At 41.9% G+C, this 21,992-nt stretch overlaps 1 protein-coding gene across 4 annotated transcripts in view; it reads right to left on the reverse strand.

The window, feature by feature from the left end:
- The window catches only part of TGFBR2 (transforming growth factor beta receptor 2), an 87,292-nt gene that overhangs the window by 2,754 nt on the left and 62,546 nt on the right, over window positions 1-21,992 (reverse strand). For all 4 annotated transcript variants that reach the window (XM_032162233.2, XM_032162232.2, XM_058443171.1 and 1 more), the window contains 3 exons: window positions 18,856-19,655; window positions 17,037-17,178; window positions 2,865-2,992 (listed from right to left, as the gene is read on the reverse strand). In XM_032162233.2, the coding sequence (XP_032018124.1) occupies window positions 2,865-2,992; window positions 17,037-17,178; window positions 18,856-19,655 (1,070 nt within the window). The remainder of the gene's footprint in view (window positions 1-2,864; window positions 2,993-17,036; window positions 17,179-18,855; window positions 19,656-21,992) is intronic.

A 21,992-nucleotide genomic window follows, 5' to 3' on the forward strand; every position in this document is an offset into this window, starting at 1 on the left:
GTGGGCTCCGCGGAAGGCAAGGTGGCCTGCTGACCTTGTTGCTATAGTGAGTGCAAGCAGGGTGCAAAAGTGCCTGTGCATTTAACATGTGCTGACTGAGTGCCTGCTGCTGGAGGCCAGCCAGTTCCATGTGGAAAGGGTAGGGGGTGGTTTGTGCTGGTGGCAGCTGTGCTCGAAACCTACCATACTTTTTGGCTCTGGTGCTATCTGATCACAATAGGTCCTGACAGCACAATGATCCTCTGCTGGGCTTCTGGGGTACACTAACACTCCCAACACCTGAAAATTTCCCATGTAGTGGCCCTTAATATCATTTTAACACCTTTCTATTTAGAGAAGTTCTTGGTTCACAGCAAAATTGAGTGGAAAGTACAGAGAGTTTTCACAAAACCCCTTCCCCATATAGGCACAGCTTTCTCCACCTTGACATCATGCGTCTATGTGGTACATTTGTTATAACTGATGAACTAACACTGACATATCATTATCAATCAAATTCATAGTTTACATTAGGGTTCACTCTTGGTGTTGTATATTCTAGGGGTTTTGACAAATGTATAATGACATGTATCTACCATTATAGTATCATGCAGAATATTTTCTCTGCCCCTCAAGCTCCCTGCATTCCACTTATTCATCCCTCCCTCCATCCCCCTAAATTTCTGGCAGCCACTGATTTTTTACTGTCTCTGTAGTTTTTGCCTTTTCCAGAGTGTCATATAGCTGGGTCACATACACTGTTCTATTTTAACAGGGCTGATTACCCCAGTCAGAATTGTATGCAGGCATTAGCATGGTTTCATTTTCTATAGGCCACACATTTTGTAGAGTGATTCAGTAGCAGCTTCTATGAGCTGCCAAGGATGACCTCTGGGATGCTCCATTCGTCTCCAACAACATTAGGTTGAGCCCTGTAAAACAGCTGCCTTTGTGGGTCAGGTATGCTTAACTCTGTGCCATTTCCTAGGGTTCACTCTAACCAAATCAAGCTCCCATCCAAGGAGACGATCCAGGAGATCCTGCCCAGGAAGGTGGCAAGAGTTTTCTCTCACTGGCTTAATTTTTATTTTGCATTGCAAATATTCTTGTTATTTCAAATCCTTATTGGAAATAAAGCAGGCAGGAGTTAAGTAAATGGTCTGATAGATGGAAATAGAGTGTGCTCCTCCCAGTTATAAGATCAACATTGCTAATGGGGATCCCTCACACAGGTGGCTGGGAGTGGGATGGATAAATCTCAAAACTACCTGGGAGAGCTGGCACTTTCTCTACTTGCTTTCTAATACCAACAACTTTCCAAACACACCTAGGAACCTATCTCTCCCTCCCCACCCAATGAGTTCATGATGTTAAATTAATTGCATAATTCACCTAATTGACAGTATTGACAGATGGCCCTGTTAAGAGTAGAGTGCTATTGTTGGTACACAAGTAACGTTTATTTTATTTTGGCACCGTAATTACAGGCAGTAAATTAAATTAAATATTAAGCATTAACTTGAAATCAATAGGGCAACAAATCTCATTATGAGAAAAAATGTATTATGCAAATTCTTTTCAGAATTTTATCATCATGAATAATGGCTTCATTACGAGAACTATACACCAGAGGAGGCAACAGAGTTTGAAAGAAATATAACGCTCCAGCACATTCTGATTTCAGAATTTATGCAAAACATTCTTACAGTCTTAGTGTCAAAGAGGATTTGCCCAAAACTCCAGAGAAACCTGTGACCCACCACAGCCTGGTTCACCCCCGCCCCCTCCTTGGACTTTATTAAGGTCTGTCTGCTGAAGTGGCTCTGGGCCAGGACTGGCACAGACCAGGCTTCCTGCTCCATTTGTCTTCCCAATTGTGCCTGATTTGTTGTTTCTGTTTCTTATCTGAATTTGCCTTGCCCTTAGGGAAACCTACAACTTAGCCTCGGCCTTCATGGTTGAGGGAATTCACCCAAAAGAGGCAATAAAAGGTTTTAGTCAGTAGAAAGAACAGTTTTCTCAGTGAGATAGGGCCACACTGTTCTCTCTCATTCTTCACTAAGGGCTCCTTCCTGGGTGTGTCAGACATATGGCTGCTTCTGACTCACTCACAACCTATCGTTTTCTTTTTTCTCTGACCATTGCCCTCATCAAAGTGCCCCCAAATGAACAATTTGGATCAGCCTCTTTATAAGTCCAGAATGACTGCCCGGCTATGGACAGCCTTAGCTACCATTTCTTAACAAGAAAAAATAAGAGGCGATTAAGATGTTCCCAGCAGACAGATTTCTCATTCCTTCCTGGGCATTCTCCTCTTCTTTGCTTTCCTTAATTCCAGGGTGAGGAGTCGGTCTCCTCTTTCCCACGCGTGCTCACTCAGGCCTCTCCGAAGTGTGTGCGCACAGCCTGCAAACACCTGTACACAGCCTTCTGCATGCCACAGTCACTTCTCACCACAGCTGCCTGACAAACCCTGCTTGTTTTGCATCTGCTAAGTATTTCCTTACGGAGCTGAAGATTCCCAGAAGAAAACATTTGGAATCCAGAGGGAATGAAATGTAAACTCCTGACGTGAAGGCCCAGGAGTAAGTAGCAGAGGCTGCAAACAAAATGTTTTAACCCAGGACCAAGGGGGCTTCGAAAATGTGACAAATGCCCTCCAAATGGCTATTTGTGAGCTCTCAAAGTATACATCAGCTGGTTGGAACCTATAATAATTGGGTCATTCACTGTATTGAAATTTTCTTTGTAAACAAAATTTAACAGGGCCATAGAACACAATGGGACCTTCCCTCAGATTTAAGCTCAATATTCCAGAATTCTCTGCCACCTAAGAGGCAACTTTGGTTGAATCTTACTGACCTTTGTAAACACTCACTCCTTACCTGGTGGTTGAGCCAGAAGCTGGGAATTTCTGGTCGCCCTCGATCTCTCAACACGTTGTCCTTCATGCTTTCGACACAGGGGTGCTCCCGCACCTTGGAACCAAATGGAGGCTCATAATCTTTTACTTCTGTGAAGAAAGCCAGCAAACACAGGGTCACTGAGAATGGCGTGTGCAGCCAAAGGAAACGAGCATGGTGAGATGCCTGGCTGGGGAGCATGAAGCGCTAAGTAACAAATACATATGTGATTACTCTAAGAGCAAATTTTAATAATAATGGTTAAGATAAGAAGGAAGGAGTGCTTGGGGAAGGGCTAGAGAAGTTTTCAATAAATGATTGTTGAGCACTTAAAATGTGCTAGGTGTTATGCTGGGGGACAGAGTGGACAACAAGATAGAGAGGGTCACGGAGCTTACATTTTAACACAGGCATTCTCTACAGGGTGATATTGCACCAAAAGGGTGAAATTGGTTCTTGGGAAGTGGAAAAATCTTATGTATTACAATGGCTTGTGAGCCTCCAAAGGCCCAGAGTATACAAAGAGATTTAAAATGTGGTATTAAATTTCATGTAGGTATTAAGGCATAAAAAGGAATGAAACTCTGGCACATGCTACAACATGGATGAACCTTGAAGACATTATGCTAAGTGAAATAAGCCAGACACAAAAGGACAAATATTGTATCATTCCACTTATATGAAGTACCTTGAACAGGTATATTCAGAGACAGTATAATGGTGGTTGTCCACGGGGCAACCTGGGAGATAGGGGTATGAGAAGTTATCCTTTAAGGGGTAAAGAATTTCAGTTGAGCAAATTTCAGTACAGAAAAATGAATAACGGTGATGGTTGTAGAGCTCTGTGAATGTACTTAATGCCAGTAAACTTTACACTTAAAAATGGTTAAGATGGTACATTTTATATTATGTCTATTTTGCTACAGAAAAACATCATGGAGAGTAGTGTTTAGAAAAAAGCTGTCTATAGGCCAGGTGCTGTGGCTCATGTGTGTAATCCCAGCACTTTAGGAGGCTGAAAGAGGATTTCTTAAGTCCAGGAGTTTGAGACCAACCTGGACAACATAGTGAGATCCTTTGTCCATACAAAATAAAAAACAACAAAAGCAAACAAAAAAAGTTGTTTAAAAAGTCTCCTTATGATATCACTGATTTTAAAAAAGGTTGAGAAATGCTGTTTTAGTGGGAAGACAGAGGGGACAGATTAATGACATCAACAAAATTTTAAAAAGATAATTTTCCTCTGATGGTATATTCAATAAATAAAATGACAAAGGAGCAGGTAACCCTTCACCAGGGCTTCAGGCTTCAACTAAGGTCAAATTCTTTATAAAAACTTCCTTGAACATCCTTAGGGTCAATCTTGGTTAGATATCCTGGGCAGGGCTCTATTCTTGCACGTACCATATTTTATTTAATATATCCACCTGCTTATTTTTCTCACCTAACTGGACTGTGAGCATTTGGGTGCAAGTTGAGTCCCTTTCTCATTCTTGTATTCTTGGTGCCAATTGCAAGGGTCTCTCATGCCAACAGGCTGTCAACAAATGCTTTGTTGAGTGAGTGAATGAATGAATGAAATCTTAGATTCTCTCCAAAGTGGCAGTGCATAAACTCTGGCTGAACATTAAAACAAAACACCAACTTAAATGAGCAGATTAATATAGTGTAAACAGAGCAAGGACAGTTAAAAAGATAGAAAACATCCCAGTACTAAAACACGCCTGGGCTGAAAGGAGAGATTGGGCTGGATTCAACACTTTTCTCCAAAGTAAGTAGGATCTTTGGCCTTTAGCTTCAAAATAATCTTATTTAATGAGTAAAACTTTCAATAAATTTGCACTTCTAGGTAACGAATTGAAGAAGCTTTCATGGCAAGATGACATTTTGAAAAGGGATGGCTTGTTTTTGTTCTTTGTTCATTTGCTTTTTACCCCTTTTCCAGAACTCTACTTGAATATTTATCTTTTTCAGCTTCACCCAAATAGTAGAGCTGCCAGGATATTTTCTTTTTTATAGTTTTAAATACAGGGGAATTTGGGATGAAGGCCTCCCATCACATTAAGACAAACCACAAACTATCCTCCTGTGTGTCATGCTTTTGCCTTCAAGTGCCCAAGCATTTAATCCACACTGCTCTTGGGTGAGATCTGAATTGTGATTTGTATAGTATTTATACTCTTATTTTTTCTTTCATTCCCTATCTTCAACCAGACTGTAAATGCCTAAGGCACAAGGCAGTGGCTGAATGTGGTGTCTTTCACTTATCTGCTCAGTGCCTAAAACTGTGCCTTATATGTAGTAAGAATTTAATGAGTTGGGTTGAATTCAAGCAAAAGAGAAAACAGAATCAGATCTGGTTCCCAGTAAGTGTTTACTCTCACGTACTTCTTCTCTTCTATAAAATGAATATATTGAACTGAGCTACCTCCATGTTCCTCTTCAGATTTATCTTGCAATCCAATCTAATCAAATATGATGCCCCCTTGGTACCATACCTTGAGATATATGTACTACCATATAATAGTAAAGGATAGGATTTGTATATGATATAAATTGTTCCTTAGATAAGGTACAGTCCACAAACCTTCCATCTTCAATTGTTCTGGCTTATGTAGCAGTTGTAGTGGGTGCCTGCCAAGGTCCCCTTGGCTAAGCTAGGGCCAGCAGCCTACAGCTGCCACAGGTTTTGGCTCATAAGGGCTCACACCTTCACCCTTTTCTGGGGGATTGTCCTTGGTCAATGGGAGTTGCCTATCCTAGATGTTTCTGGACATGACCACCTTACTCTCAGAGGCAGTGTATAGCCAATGACAAATTAATGTTGAGGTTTAACAGTCCAATTCTCTTGGCTCTTGGTGGGTAACTATGGTGCAATTCACACTCTCCAGAGCTTCCTGTGAGATCAAGCTGAGGTTAGACTTCTCCTGAAATACAAGTTCACTTAACTCCTTCCATGCCTCTTCCTGCTTCTCTTACTTCCTTCTCATGAGAGCTTATCCTCAACAAATCATTGCACAAAAGTGTGTCAGACTCTACTTCTAGTAAAGCTGGCCCAATACAGCTGCCAAGGAAGTGCTTTCTCCTCTCTCCCTAGGCCTTTGTCTCAGTGAATCTGCACAATCTGACTGTAGCTGCAAAGCTACCCTGGGGAAGCCTTGATGTAGCCCCTTCTTGTGAAGGTGAAATTACTAAACCAGGAAGAACATTCTGAATCTCACATTGTATTACTGTTATTCTGATGAAACTCCTTTGCCTTTCTAGAAAGCTTTCATGCTTTTTCCTTTCTACCAAGCATTTCAGAGAGTTCTTTCTCCTCTGACTATCAACAACGATCCCTATACTCATGGTCAGAAGTGACAGAGACATGACCAACATCAGAGGAGGAAAATGCTGGAATCAGAATAAACCCCAGTCAATCTCATGGCTGATAGTCCTTGAGAACAAAGAAAAAGTCTTTGTCCTTGAGACTATAAACCCAGAGCCAATTCATTTCAAGTCCTAATCTTCCTAGTTACAAACACTACAGAATTTATTCTAATTTTTTTTATAGGTACTCTGTGGACCAAGGCAAGTTTCCATGGGGAATGAGAGAAGATGGCACTGGGCATATTTTTACTTAAAGAAAAATTAATGAATGCTGTTTTAGAAAGGAAGACAAAGGCAATAACCCCTTCCCAGAACAAACAGACTTATAAATAGGTTACTTCCTACTTTTCGTAAAATCTTGGAAAGTTGTGAGATTCCCTGATATTCGCAGGGGATACAAGGCCTGCTTCCCATCTTTGACTTACGGGTAATTTCAAAAGGAAGGGAGGTCACGGGTAGTCTGAAAGGTGTTGGCAAAAGGACTGGCTCCCTGTGCCCCACTGGGAGAATTTATGGCTCTTCTGCCTCCTCCTAAGCTTAAAATAGACAAGTCTGGGGAGGGAGGATCATCATTTGACCCAAACTGTCATACTCTAACCCTTTAATACTAGTTTTTCAGATTAGGAGTATGGATGGGGATCTGCAGTGTGTGCATGATTTATGCTGACGTTTCTTTAACTTCTGAAAAATGTCCTATTTATGTAACATAGATTTTCCAAAACAGCTAAATGCATGTTTGCTTTTTTCTTTCTAATTACGGATTTTTGCAATTCTTCTTTCTTTACCCTTCTCTCTCATTTTGGACCTTTTTTTTTTTTTTTTCTCATGCCCTGCAATGTGTAGGAAGATGGTTTAATGTTTGGCAGTGTGTATACATGTGCCTCTCAGTTAACATCTTTGATATCCAATGCAGTGATCAGGCAACGTTGCTCGTTTTTCCTACTATGGCCATTAAGGCAATGCCATTCTCAGGGCCTCCATTAGGACTTGTGGGATGACCATGTAACATGGAGGCCATTCCCTCCTGGAGGGCATTTCTTAATTGCTCCTCAGTTCTAAGTGTCCCTCAGAATGCCTCAGATATTTGCTTTGACTCAGCAGAAGAAGGGAAGAGCGTTGCCAGAGACAGCCTGAACCCTGTGAGAGGAGGTTAGAAAGCAGAAAGCCCTTTGCCAGCCAGGTGGGTACCAATGGTCCTTCCTAGGATGAGACCTCATGTAACAGAACCCAGGCAGTCCTGGGGAACTGGACAGAGCTGGTGATTGGCAACAAGTTGATGGCCTGAGACCTTTGACACTCCAAATTTTTCCCCAGGGTTTCAGGCAGCTGGAGACTGGGATGTTTAATCCACTTTGGCAAAATCACTGGGTCCAAACTGTGTATCTTATTTATTTTCCATGATGGTGCTTAAAATATTTTTATTTTGGAAAATGCATATGATTAAAACTATGAAATGACTAAACAAATATGTATAAAGAAATGCAAATCTCTCCCCAACTCCTAACCACTGTTTCTTTCACAAAAGTGGCTTAGGTGGAATAGCGAGATTAAAAGTGATTAAAATTTTTCCCTTATTACTTATAAATGAGCACTTCTCAATTGATTTTTTTATAAAAGCCCAGATGTTTTACCCTCAATTCATTGGGAAGAAAGGCTTTGGTAAAATACAGTAGAAATGAATTACAAGAAAAATGAATCCCACTTGAGTGTTGTGGCAACATCAAACTGCTATTAAAGGTACTAAACACATCTTGGTTTCTGTCCTTACATTGCAAATCTGAAACAGAGAGTTTGAGGATCAGCACCTTCCAAAGACCACACTTGGGGCAACACTGCCCTAAATGCTTCCTAAGGAATGTGAGATGCATTTTGACACAGGAAAAAAGAACACAAGTTATTAAACGTATTTTAAGGGTTTCAAATGAGTCAGACAAAGAATACTGAAAAAGTCTTCAGACACGGGATCCAACATCCTCATTTTACAGTTGAGAAAACTGAGGCCCAAAGAGTACACTGGATTCCAGGAAGAGCATTTAGAATTGCACACTGTATTACTGTTACTCTGAAGAAATTTGCCTTTGCCTTTTTAGGAAGCTTTCATGCTTGCTCATCTCTGCCAAGCATTTCAGAGATTTCTCCCCTAACCAGAGTAAGTACAGCTGGGGCAGTCCCCGGTATGAACATGCCCTTCCCAAACGTGACAAGTGTGTCCCTCCCTGCCTTGATGGGACCCTCCTCGGCATACAACCTTGAGAAGGGGAACCTTATGGGATCTGCTGGATGGTTGTTATTTGTAATTTCTAAACCAGCTGTGCAAAAAAAAAACAATTACAAAGAGCAGCCCTCTCCTTAGCTGGTATTATTTACCCACATTAAACCCAAACACTTGTCCTTTCTGGGTTTAGGGAAGTAGATGTGACTGGTGGTGGAGGTGAGGTAAGGATGAGAATCTCATTTGAACTACAGGCATCAGATCAGGGCATAGTTGGCAACAGAATTAATGCAGTTCCTCTTTGCACATTTGATCTAATGATGCTTGACCTTGGGCCTCTCTTTTGTGAAGAACTGTATAGAAAGCAAGTTCAGGATGGTGTGGGCTGAGTCCAGAGAAAATGTTACACCTGGCTAACCTATAATAAGAATCACCTTTTTAAAAAATATTGGAATTGCCTCTAAGAAAAAAAGTGCAGGGCTTAGAGAGTATGACTGAGTTTAGCACTTCAAAAGTGGAAGAGCTAACAATATGCATAGTAAGTATTATTTGTTGTCTTTGCCCTGACTCCTTTAAAAAGTAGACATGAGGACTTAGAAAAGAGATGCCAAGAGTTTGTGCCTCACTTCTTATATCCACAAAATAAGAATAGTCACATATGCCCCCCACAATTATTCACTGTGATGCTGCAGGGCCAGCTGCACCACCACCTCCCAACCCCATTGCACCGGCTCTTCCGGTTAGGCTGGCCCAACTCCAGGAGGAATAGGCAGGAGGGCTGGGGAGTGAACCCTCCCAGGTCGGCCTGGAGCAGCCCTCCAGCAAAGACTGATGGGAGTTGGAAAGATAAACACCCAGCCTCCTTTGAGTCAGGTGGTATGACATGAGGTGTGTGTTTTGCCTGTAGTTACACTCCAGTTGCCCACGGTGGTAATTCACTTGATAAGATATCCTTTACTGGTTTCCTTCCCTTTCCTGACTCATTTCCTCATTCTTTTACTGGCATTTCCTGCAATCTCTTCCCAAATAAACCACTTGCACTCAAATTCTTGTTCCAGGGTCAGAGGCACTCCACCCAAGACTTATGCCTACACAGCAGAATTAGTTCATCAAACCAAGTCTTTGTCTCACCCTCAGACTGTTTCTGAAGCCACACGGACGGGGCTGAACACCTCAGAATTTCCCTGAGTGCCTCAAACAGCATCTTTTCTAAAAAAACCTCTTTATTTCACTGCTTGAGAACGACTTTCTCTTCTTTCCATCTCCCTCCCGCCACCTCTCTCTGGAGTCTTTTCACTGATGGACGCCACCCACAACTGCCCGGCCCTCACAGCTTCTTTTAATTTGTTTCAAAAGGCTCTTAAGAGAAAACTACGCTTGCCTGTCTCTTCCCAGTTCCGCAACACTCAAAGGGCAGGTCTCTGGGACAGCAATGGTATTCCTCGGAAAGTCAGCATCTGGTGCACAGCTGCTGTTTTGACTGTAGTCCCAACGTAACAGGGCAGCAAAGTTGTTGATGGTTTTCCCCAAAGCAGTACCCCCGAGTTTTCATATCTGCTTTCTAAACTGTGTTCCCTTGAAATCCAGGAAAATGAAGTGTTTCAATCTTGGTCTCTCCTCAGCCCTCTCTCCAACACCTCCTGTTTTTCTCTCTCTTTCTTCCCCCACCCCCTTCCCTTTCTTTTTGGTTCATTTGCACTTTTTTTTCTTTTCCATCTCACAAGGCTGCAGCAACTTGACAATACGCTAAGGAGCCCTTCCTGGAGTTGTGTGGCTCCTCGTTAAATACTTGTTCAGCTGGCTGCTACATGTCAGCTTCTGTTCAAAGGCCTAAATGCTAGGGATGTGGAAGTCAGTGTGCTTGTAGGCCAGTTTGGCTGGGGATGACGAGAGTATTTTGCCTGCTGTGTTCACCAAAGGGGGCCCTGAACAGGACCGCCTTCACCCGCCTTCCACACAACACACAAACACTTGCATGAACACCAAACAGACTGAAAGCCTGGGACAGAGATTTCTTTGTAAAAGAGAACCAGTCTCCAGTGCTGTCCTTGCTGAATGGCGATTTCATGAAGAAGCTTTTTCTCCTTTTTCATAAAACAGTAACACACCAATCACCTCCTCCTGTCTTGTTCTTACTTCAAACAATTCTGAAATATTTGTTTTCTTTTTTTTTCTTTTGTATTCTTTCAGAGGATTAAAATGTCTGAAATGACAGCCTCTTTCATTATCTATCCCTCAAGTCTATTTTTCTTTCTAAAATCATCCCACCCACCCCACCCAACTCCAACATTATATTACATATCTCTTTGTTCATTACCTGTCCCTAAAATACTGGCTCTTCACTAGACTTCCTGTCTGTCAAAGAAAGACACTGCTTTTTAAACTGCTGTATCCCTGGCATTTTAAATAATGCCTGCGACACAATAGGTACTCAATAAATACTTTTTGAGTGAATGAATGAATAAATATATCTTTAGGGAAATAAAGATAAAACAGTTATCTCAAATTTTAAGGCATCAATACTGTGATATGCTACACAAATTAACAGCCTTGGATTCTGTTAACAAGGATTCACCCAGAGAAGTGAGGCCATCACTGAATGTTCCTCAAACATGTGATTGTCTCCTCAGCTTCTGCTGGAAGGCTTCATATCAACTGCCAGGATGCACAGAGTAGCTCTGACTCTCCTATCCATACTGATCATAGGAATCATAGCTACTATTTTTTTGGGGGTGTGGGGACGGAGTCTCGCTCTGTTGCCCAGGCTAGAGTGCAGTGGTGTGATCTCAGCTCACTGCAACCTCCGCCTCCCGGGTTCAAGCAATTCTCTACCTCAGCCTCTTGAGTAGCTGCAATTACAGGCGCCCGCCACCATGCCTGGCTAATATTTGTATTTTCAGTAGAGATGGCATTTCACCATCTTGGCCAGGCTGGTCTTAAACTCCTGACCTCATGATCTGCCTGCCTCGGCATCCCAAAGTGCTGGGATTACAGACGTGAGCCACCACACCTGGCCATAGCTACTATTTTTTAAATACGTTCTCCATTGGCCAGGCTAGCAGTACACCAGGAATACTAAGGCCCGTGAGCTACAGAGTCAGACAACAGGGCTTTGATTCCTGGCTCCACAACTTTTGCACTTCCTGAGCCCTCAGTTTTCTTGCTGTAAAATGGGATTAATAACAGTACACACCTCAAAGAGTTTTGGTAGATTAAATGAGTTGATGTCTGCAGCAAGTGCTTAAGAAGTGGTAATTATTCATTTATGGCTTTCTTTACCTGGACCAAATGTACTTTCGACAAGAAGACTTTCTCTCTGACCACTCTCTTCACCTAACTGCAACACATCTCCTGAGGCCCCTGGTAGAATTTTGTGCTAAATGAAGCTGTACCACCTGGCTTTTGAAGAGCTCTATTATCATCTGTTTATGTTTTCTCACCTGATAAAAGTGAGGCTTCTCCAGTGTAGTGCTGTTCTTTCTCTGTTTTCCCTGTGCTCCCTTGCATTGAGGGGAGACTGGCTGATAAAGAAGTAACTCAGAAGGACATCCCAGAGTCTTCCTCTTCCTTTAAGAGCTGACCTAAGTCTCATTCCCTGATCCTAACACTGCACTCCCTGTAGCCAACCTGGGCATTCAGTCCTTTGAGCTCACTGCCTTCCCTTCCTAAGCATTTATCACAATTGAACCACACTTGCCTGTTAAAAACAGACTAGTTAAGTGTTCCAGTGCCAGTAAATAGCGTGAGACAAAGCCTGGAGGTAAGACCTAAAAGACATTCATCATGATGAACTGATGAACACAGAATGAGAATGTGGCCTGGAGGTGAGCTTGGAGCCTTAATATCCATGTTTATGGGTCACTTAAAGGCAGGCTAGGTGAGACTTCACAGTTTTCTGTGAAATCTTCTGTCCCTAATCCTTGTATCCTATTTCATTCAGTTAGATCTTCTGCTGCTTAGAACATTTTTCTTCAAGTAGTGAGTAGTGTAATGTTAACATCCAAGAAAGTAAAACAAATAGTCACCTCTGCAACAGCTCATTAACAATTGGTAACAGAGAGGTTAATGTTCCATAGCTTTAAAAAGTATCAATACAACTGGGGACTCTCTCAGTACAGGATGGGGTGCTATATCCACATTACCAATGGCAGTCATCCTAAGAAATCCAAGCAGCCACACTTACTCTCCTTCAGTGGGTAGATCCACTACACTTGTCATGTAGATTAGCTGTTTTCACTGGAGACTTGGATCCCACCATCCTTCTGCACACAGTCGAGGTGGACCATACCTTTTTTTTTTTTTTTTTTTTTTTATTGAGACGGAGTCTCGCTCTGTTGCCCAGGCCGGAGTACAGTGGCATGATCTCGGCTCACTGCAAGCTCCGCCTCCCGGGTTCACGCCATTCTGTGGCCTCAGCCTCCTGAGTAGCTGGGACTACAGGCGCCCGCCACCATGCCCGGCTAATTTGTTGTATTTTTAGTAGAGACGGGGTTTCACCATGTTAGCCAGGATGGTCTCGATCTCCTGACCTCATGATCCACCTGCCTCAGCTTCCCAAAGTGTTGGGATTACAGGCGTGAGCCACCGTGCCCCGCAGGACCATACCTCTTGAGTAGGCTTCTCTGCAGGTGCTTGGTAGCTGGCTCGATGTGTCAGATCATAAGCCTTTCATGTCACAGAAGTGGCCCTGATCCATGATCCCACAAGCACACAGACTCAGAGCCTACAGAGAAGATGATCCTGGAGATCTGGTTCCATTTACTGTCCATCTATGATTCATCATACAAAGGTAAGCATATTCCACATTTCCTTTTTTGAAATAAGACTGCTGATTTTTAAAAAATGGTAATTACATATGTTGTACTGCAAACTGCAGAAGTTCAAGCTCAAGGAAAGACCTTTTACATCCTTCCCTCTTCCTTATACCTTAAAATTAAAGTCTAACATCAAACAGGGGGATTCATTATTTATTTAATTTGTAAAGTAAGAAACATATCTGCATGTGTACGTTTTTTAAAAAGAAGGGAGAAGAAAGAAACAACTGTTTCCTGTAGACTACAAGCTTCTTGAGGTCAAAACCTGTCCTTTCCATCTGTGTTTCTGCAAAAGCTACAGCAGGGACAACATCAAGATGAATGCAGTTGGAGGGAATCCATCTGTCTTCAGGCTTCGTGTACTTTCCAAAGGACTTTTTGAATGTAAAAGAAAAGCCTCTGAAACTAAGACTAGGCTGAAAATCTGTCTTTAAGGTTTTTGAGACATGCCAAAAAGAAACAAACAAACAAAAGCCACTAATGTTTTTAAAAGAAGAAGTCAAGGTGGGAGAAGGAGCTTACTACGTGAGTTCACACACTTAATCAAGCGAAGGGCTTTGTGTCAGGACAAACGTGAGGATGGATAAATAATCTTGGTGTCTGCAGCCTGAGCAAAGATGGGAGAAACAGGACTGTGGGCTTAAGATCAAACGAAATGAGAACTGGGATGGCCTCTTTCCGGTTCCCCAGGACTGTCTGTTCTTATCCTAAGGATATAAAAGGTTTTATGAGACTAGCTGAATAAACCAGATCCTGTTCCTTCCTTGGGAAAACTTGTTTATACTGTAACTGTTTTTAGACCTCGTAAAATTTGGTGAACTTCTTCCTCATTAGCTTAAATTCTTCCACACTCAGCAAATATCAACAGGCAAGGGTTTTAGTCAGTGATAACAATGAAAGCTGGGAGCTCACCTAGGGCCTTAATAAGCTGGCTGCACTGACAGAGGGAAAGACAGAGACACAATCTCTAGCTCATGTTTATAGAATAACAGGGTTGAAACGATAGGGAATGATACTGAAATCTAGGTAAATTTATTCTGACAGTGACAACAGCATTGTCTCTGATACAACTCATACCCGGCTCTTTAAAGATTCATTTTGGAACTGTCAAAGCTTTCAAGCAGAAAATTATTCTCAGTGGCTGAAACTTGGTTAAACAAATTTCACTGTGCAAGGAAAAACAAAGTCAACTTTTGGAAGTGTTTTGGGGGAAGAAATCTCGGTCAAGAAACTAGAAAATAATAACTATGTCAGCTAGATAGGAAGTGCCATCCCCATGTGGGGTCTCAGGAAAACACGTGAGGTTCGGCAGGGTGCAGGATGGGAGGGGGTGACCCAGACCCATGCTGGAGAATTGGCTATGCATATTCTGAACAGGATGAAGAATCAGAGCCAGCAGTGGTGCCAATTGAATCTGCCTTGGGCAAAATGTTGGGTAGTTTAGACCAGTGACCCAAGCTGTGGCAACCTGAGCAACAAAATAAATAATAACAATACTGGATACTCATATAATAAAACAAATATCCAAAATCCCCTGCTGATATAAATACGTAATTAGTAAACAAAGAAGAGGGGATGGTGACAGAAGAGACAGATCTTTTTTAAAGTAGAATGCATATTAATAAATACAGAAGGAACAAGAAAAACAGAAAATCTTCCTTAAGTAAACATTACAGTAATAATTCTTTTAGGCAGGAATTAGTCATAGATTGTCAAATTAGTGGGTAAATGATGAATAAGAAAGTTCTAGTACCTTTGCTAAACAGGTATTTGGTATCCTTAGAAACAAGTCAAAGGCATGTATTACTTACAAATGGACAAATAGCAGCAGGTCCCGCTTTAACCAAAGGACCAAATTTAACATTAATAACCAGACACATGGACATCTTATTCCCCCTGATATGATGCACTGAAGACAGGAACACTATCATTTCTGTGGTAATTTTGCCCAAAATATGTAATCTCAATCTAATCATGAGAAAACATTAGTGAAACCCAAAGTGAGAGAGAGTCTAAATAACTGTTTTAAACTTTTTACAAGTGTCAAGGTCACAAAAGACAAAAATCGACTGAGGAACTGTCACAAGGTCAAGGAGACTAAGGAGGCATGCACATTAGATCAATGCGAGACCCTAGACTAGATACTGTTTCAGAAAAGAACATTACTGGGGACTTGGAAGTACAAACAGGTATATGGACTAATTAAGATCACTGAATCCAGGTTAATTTGTTGTTTTTGACAGCCACACTATGGTTTAAGTTAGATATTAGCAACAGGCAAAGTTGAGTTAAGAGTATATAGAAACTCCACTATTTTTGCAACTATTTTGTAAGTCTAAAATTATCACAAAACAAAAAGTTAAAAATGGAATGGAGGCTGGGCGCAGTGGTTCACGCCTGTAATCCCAGCACTTTAGGAGGCTGAGGTGGGCAGATCATGAGGTCAAAAGTTCGATACCAGCCTGATCAACACAGTGAACTGCTTGAACCCAGGAGGCAGAGGTTGCAGTCAGCCGATATTGCACCATTGCACGCCAGCCTGGGTGACAGAGCGAGACTCTGTCACAAAAAAAAAAAAAAAAAAAAAAAAAAAAAAAAAAAAAAAGGGAGTTAGTTTGGCTTCATTTGGCAGCCAATCAGGATGAACTTGGGTGCACAGATTTCTCAGGTGAGACCTAAGACCCTGTCTCACCTAAGAAATAAAGAAGGACATGAATAGAAACAAACAGTGGACAGGAGACAGCAAAAGGCAGTTCTAGTTCAGTGAGAGCTTGCGCTGGGCTGCTTTCAGTGGACAAGCATGCCAGAATTCTATTGCTTTATGTGTCATGCATCTGCCCTCCAAGGTACTGAGAAGAGAGTCAGGAAAGGGTATAGTAATGTAGACCTCAACTGTTCTTGCCTCCTGGACAACAAGGGACAATACTTCCTAGAACAATAGCCTCACCCTGGCACCCCAGATGTTTGTTGCCCATCCTATCTACAGTCTCACGGTCAGTAGTAGTAACAGCCTCTAACAGTGAAAAGGACTCAGCACACAACCTGCTGAGAAGACATAGCAGAGGGCATCTGGGAGGCTATGACAGTGGGTTCAGGGAAAAATGATCCTAAAAGAAAAAAAAAACAGTAGGTGGCTGAACTTGGGGAGAAAAAGAGCAAGCCAGCTGGACACCTTGGGCTTTTCAGGAGAAAAGTTAGTCTCCTAATCAGTCTTGCAGGCTTAAGCAGTAAGAAGATGGCCTTCCTCAATAACCTCTTCCTAGAATTTTCAAAACCTAAACAAATATCTCAGACAATGATTTTTTTTCCCAATAAAAGAATGTCATGTCCATAAAAGTAAATTTTGAATCAAATCTTTTTCCCAGACATAATTCTGAAAAACTTTAAAACACTAAGTAAAAGAAATCAGATGCTTATCTGAATATTATCCACATGATCATGAGATAATTCTTATACATTTATTAGTATTTGTCTCTTGCCAGATATTTAAGTAACTGTGAAGAGATGTGTCAAGAGAAGAGTAATTATACAAAGCTTTATAAAAGGAGATACAAAGCTTTATGCTCCAAATGTCGCTTTCAGTTTAAAAACCTAGGCTGTTTAGCATAACCCCAAATAGTTCTGGGATGGTTGTGTAATATCAGATCTCGACTAGCTCTAACAACTGCTTTGTAACCCCTGGAATAATGCTTGAAGCAACACATGATCTTATTTTGAAGTCAAGTTTACCACTACACAATGATGCTGGTCCATACATACCTCCCACTGCATTACAGCGAGATGTCATTTCCCAGAGCACTAGAGCCATGGAGTAGACATCGGTCTGCTTGAAGGACTCAACATTCTCCAAATTCATCCTGGATTCTAGGACTTCTGGAGCCATGTATCTTGCAGTTCCCACCTATAGCAAAAACAGACAGTGAGGCCCATCGTTTAATTCCAGCTGCATTTTTATTTTCACAATATAGCTGATGGTGGCCCCTGACATGTGCAGAGGATTTTTTTAAAAAACCAAAGTGCTGTTTTAAAGAGTGAGAAATGCACAGAAAGGTACAGATAGATGATTATTTTTTAAAATAGATGTTCTCTCCCTGAAAACCCTCTAAAGACTATAAACAAAGCATGCCAAAATAAGGAAGTGCCAAACCCCAGAGCTGCCTTATCTAACCCCATGACTTATGCCATCACATTTTTCAATAACATCCTTACAGATAACCTGAGACAATATTTGTGATATTTTAAATGTTTATTTTTGCTTTCTGAAATTGAATTTTTTTTTATTCCTGAAACTCCAAGACTTATGGTAAAAATAATAATTGCTATCAGTTTTGATCACTTCAGGACTGAGTCTTAATCTTTGTTTATCCCATGGCACATTCCAGTGTGCAAAGGATATAGTACAATTGCATAACATCTCTACTAAATTAAATTGTATAAAAGCATTTTCACAGTGAAAGACCAAATCTGGATCACTTTATAATTTCGACGTGTGGGCCATGTAGTTTTATTTTGACTTTTAGGCCTGTGCTAATCTCTATGACTGATAATATGCAAACATGGGATCCACATGAAAAAGGAAAAGAATATTCCAGGGAATGGATCACTTAAATATTTAGTATTGTAGTATGTATAGACTGATTAAATAACAATAAAGTCCTACCTTCCCAAGGATTTAGGGAAGCCAAATGAGTTGACATTATCATTCCAAGGAATGTTTCTTATTGGCATGTATTAGAAAAAAGTTTTTCTTCTCAAGAGGTCATTGCATGGCTCATTACTCTGGCACATTAGTCTGTCCATGTTTTGATGTTTACCTCAACACTGTGTGGGCTGCCATGGATACAGGGTTGACTGAGCAGTAACCGAATACTTCAAAGTGTGTCCTGCCACCTGGCTAAAGAAGACAGTGCTGCTCTCCACAGACTCCACTGTGTGAAAACACTGGGCTCGTCATTTATAAGGGATGTTGTGGTGATTTCGAATCACCTTCCAATAGTTTCTTAGCCAAAAACATTTCCATTTTAATCTGTGAGACTGCTTCAAGAGTGGAAGTGCTCACTCAGTCGACAAGTACTTATTTTACCTTCAATGTTCAAGGCATTGTGCTAGATATCTTGGGTGACCATGTGGATGTAGATTTGCACTTCAGGGAGATTGCCTTCCTCGATGCTATTAATACAAAGAATAATACAAAGAAACCAACACAACTACAGCTAGTATAGAGTAGAAAGGACTGAGTACAACCATAAGAGAGGGAAAAGTAGAGGTAAAGTACTAACGGTGCTTGAAACAAAGAAAAAACATTTGCTGGAAGAGAAATGAGGATTGATCCAGGAGGAAAAAATGTGCTGAATTGGGAAGGATTTGAAGACAGGAGGAGAAATGCTGTCCATTAGCAAAAATGCTCAGGCAGGAGAGAGCAAAGCATGCTCAAGGCAGACTCCTTAGTTTGGCTAGATTCCCTAGACCAGTGTCCAGAGCACAGGGCTGTTTGAGATAAGAGCCAGGAGATATGGAACAAGAGGTAGGATGAGGCCAGACTCAAGGTAAAGGGGATCTAGCATTAGCTCTAACTTACCTGCCCGCTGTTAGCCAGGTCATCCACAGACAGAGTAGGGTCCAGACGCAGGGAAAGCCCAAAGTCACAAAGGCAACAGGTTAGGTCATTCTTCACGAGGATATTGGAGCTCTTGAGGTCCCTGTGCACGATGGGCATCTTGGGCCTCCCGCATGGAGTGTGATCACTATGGAGGTGAGCAATGCCCCGGGCGAGGGAGCTGCCCAGCTTGCGCAGGTCCTCCCAGCTGATGACATGCCGCGTCAGGTACTCCTGTAGGTTGCCCTTGGCGTGGAAGGCAGTGATCAGCCAGTACTGTTTCCCCAACTCCGTCTTCCGCTCCTCAGCCGTCAGGAACTGGAGTATGTTCTCATGCTTCAGGTTGATGTCTGAGAAGATGTCCTTCTCCGTCTTCCAAGATGCATACTCCTCATAGGGAAAGATTTTGACTGCCACTGTCTCAAACTGCTCTGAAGTGTTCTGCTTCAGCTTGGCCTTATAGACCTCAGCAAAGCGACCTTTCCCTACCAGGGTGTCCAGCTCAATGGGCAGCAGCTCTGTGTTGTGGTTGATGTTGTTGGCGCACGTGGAGCTGATGTCAGAGCGGTCGTCTTCCAGGATGATGGCACAGTGATCGCTGAACTCCATGAGCTTCCGTGTCTTGCCGGTTTCCCAGGATGAACTCAGCTTCTGCTGCCGGTTAACACGGTAGCAGTAGAAGATGATGATGACAGATATGGCAACTCCCAGTGGTGGCAGGAGGCTGATGCCTGTCACTTGAAATATGACTAGCAACAAGTCAGGATTGCTGGTGTTATATTCTGATGGGGAAACAAAACAAGGAGAGAAGGAGTTGGATGTGGTAGGTAAGTATGGTCAGGAAGTGGGTTCATGCCAGAGCATCTATAGGTTTTAGCATCTGCATAGTTTTTGTAGATACAATATTGTTAATTTTTATTTCAGGGATGCAAGTGCATGCTCGTTCAGTCTTCCCTGCCTCTGGCCATCTATTCGACATCTCCTACTCTTCCTTCAAACTTTAGCTTAAATGTCACTCCTTAAGAGAGGCCTAGAAAAACTTGGAAAGTTGTCTTATTTTATACATTTTCATAGCACCTTATATTTTTCCCAGGTAACAATTCAGTACAACTTAAACTAAATGAACTATGACTCTACCTCTTGATTTCACGTCTATCTTTCCCTACTTTTGCCATCCCCCACGGACAGAGAACTCCATGCTGGAAGGGACCATGTCTTCTTCACTACTGTAAACTGCACTTAGCACACAGTAGGTCCTCAATATTGCCAAATAAAAACACAAAGCATTTACTGAGTGTTATCTAAGTTCAGGACATTGGGAACATGGAAAAAAATGACACAGCTTCTGCCTTCAAAATATCTGCATGTATGATATCTGGTAAAAACACAGAGCGTGCCAGTTTCCACCAAAATCTTTGTTCTTTTTCAAACTCCAACTTGTTCTGCTCTGATCAGCATTCAGGCTACCCTGGGCCCATGGGTGACATGGAGAGGAGTCCGTGGAAAGGATCTCTTTGGACAGCTATCTTACATCCACCCAACATTCCTCTTTTCAGTGTGCATGTGAGTTATAGTTTCATGGAACTGAAATATTTAATAGCAACAATGGAAACATTGCCACAAAGGTAAAATAAGTTAAAAATGGAAATGCTGCAGTTTTATGACGTGGAATTCTGAAGCAGGCTCCTGTGGGCTGACAAGGAGAGTCCTTAGCACCAGATATCTAACTATAATATCTTGTGCATCAAACTTTGGTTCATGTGCTGGCCTTGTTGGCTCTGGTGAAACAGTTTTCCTCTTTGGAAGAAGGACATGAATAGAAACGGACAGTGGACAGGAGACAGCAAAAGGCAGCTCTAGTTCAATGGGAGCTTGTGCTGGGCTGCTTTCATTGGGCAAATATGCCAGAATTCTATTGCTTTATGTGTCATCCATCTGCCCTCCAAAGTACCCATTAATGAGCAGGCCTCATGCTCAGATCCTAGAATCATTCATTAAATATATCACTACTGAGTGTCTATGATGGGCATGGCACTGCCCTCAGAGAGTACCTCAGTAGAGGACTTAGGGCATATATACAAGTAAGCAATATATGGCATCTGGGATAGGGGCTAAATGTACAATGTAATCTATAATATTAGTGGAATGTGGAAAAGCTTAGAGAAACATGGAAGGCACAGTATCAAAAAACTGCCTTTAAATTGGTCTCTGAAGAATGGGAAAAGTCAGCGATGAGTGGAAAGAGTGCTATGTTAAGGAGAAGGAATATATGATCTATTTAAGGAAGAGCAATTATCCCATACTGACTACTCTGCACCTGGGGAATAGAAAGGAAAAAAATGGGTAGGTGGTATGGACCCAAACTCCATGTCAGAGAAGGATCTTTTGATTATTCATTTGTCAGTTTTCATCTACAGTAGGTGTTTGAAGAGAAAAAAAAAAAGTGATGAGAATATAGTCCAGGTGGAATGAGGATATAACCAAATTCTCTCAAAGGGAACCCATCACCTAAATGGTACTGATAAAGGAGTTAAGAAGAAGTTACTTGGGCAGATAGTAAGGGTATGGAAGTCCTCAGTAAGGCGTTTCTTTTTAATGAAAAGCAGCCCCACATCATTTTCTAACAAAGAGCAGCCTGTAAAGTTGAGCTTCAGACATAGACAGGCAAGCTGGGAGCTTGCACGGGTGAATGCCAGCAGGAACTAAGGACATGTTCAAGATGGCAGCTCCATCTTCCCTTCTCTTTGTCAGCCATGTGTACAATAAAGAGTAGACAAGATGGCACTGATCAACTGGAAAGCCCATTTGCATAATAAGATTAGGGTGGGGTGACCAGTCTTCCCCATGCACTATGTAAACGTCACACCTGATTGAACCAATCTGTGAGCCCTATGTAAATCAGTCACCACCTCCTCAAACCAGAGTATAAAAGCCAGCATATTCACCACCGGCCCGTCCTTTCTGCTTGCAGACTCCTTTCTCTATAGAGAGAGTTGTTTCGCTTTCTCTTCTCTTCTGCCTATTAAACCTTCACTCCTAAACTCCTCGTGCGTGTTCATGTCCTAAATTTTCCTGGCTCACAATGATGAACCCCAGGTTATATACCCCAGTCAACATAG

Source organism: Hylobates moloch, unplaced genomic scaffold, assembly GCF_009828535.3.
Source record: "Hylobates moloch isolate HMO894 unplaced genomic scaffold, HMol_V3 SCAFFOLD_8, whole genome shotgun sequence".
Lineage (NCBI taxonomy): Eukaryota > Metazoa > Chordata > Mammalia > Primates > Hylobatidae > Hylobates > Hylobates moloch.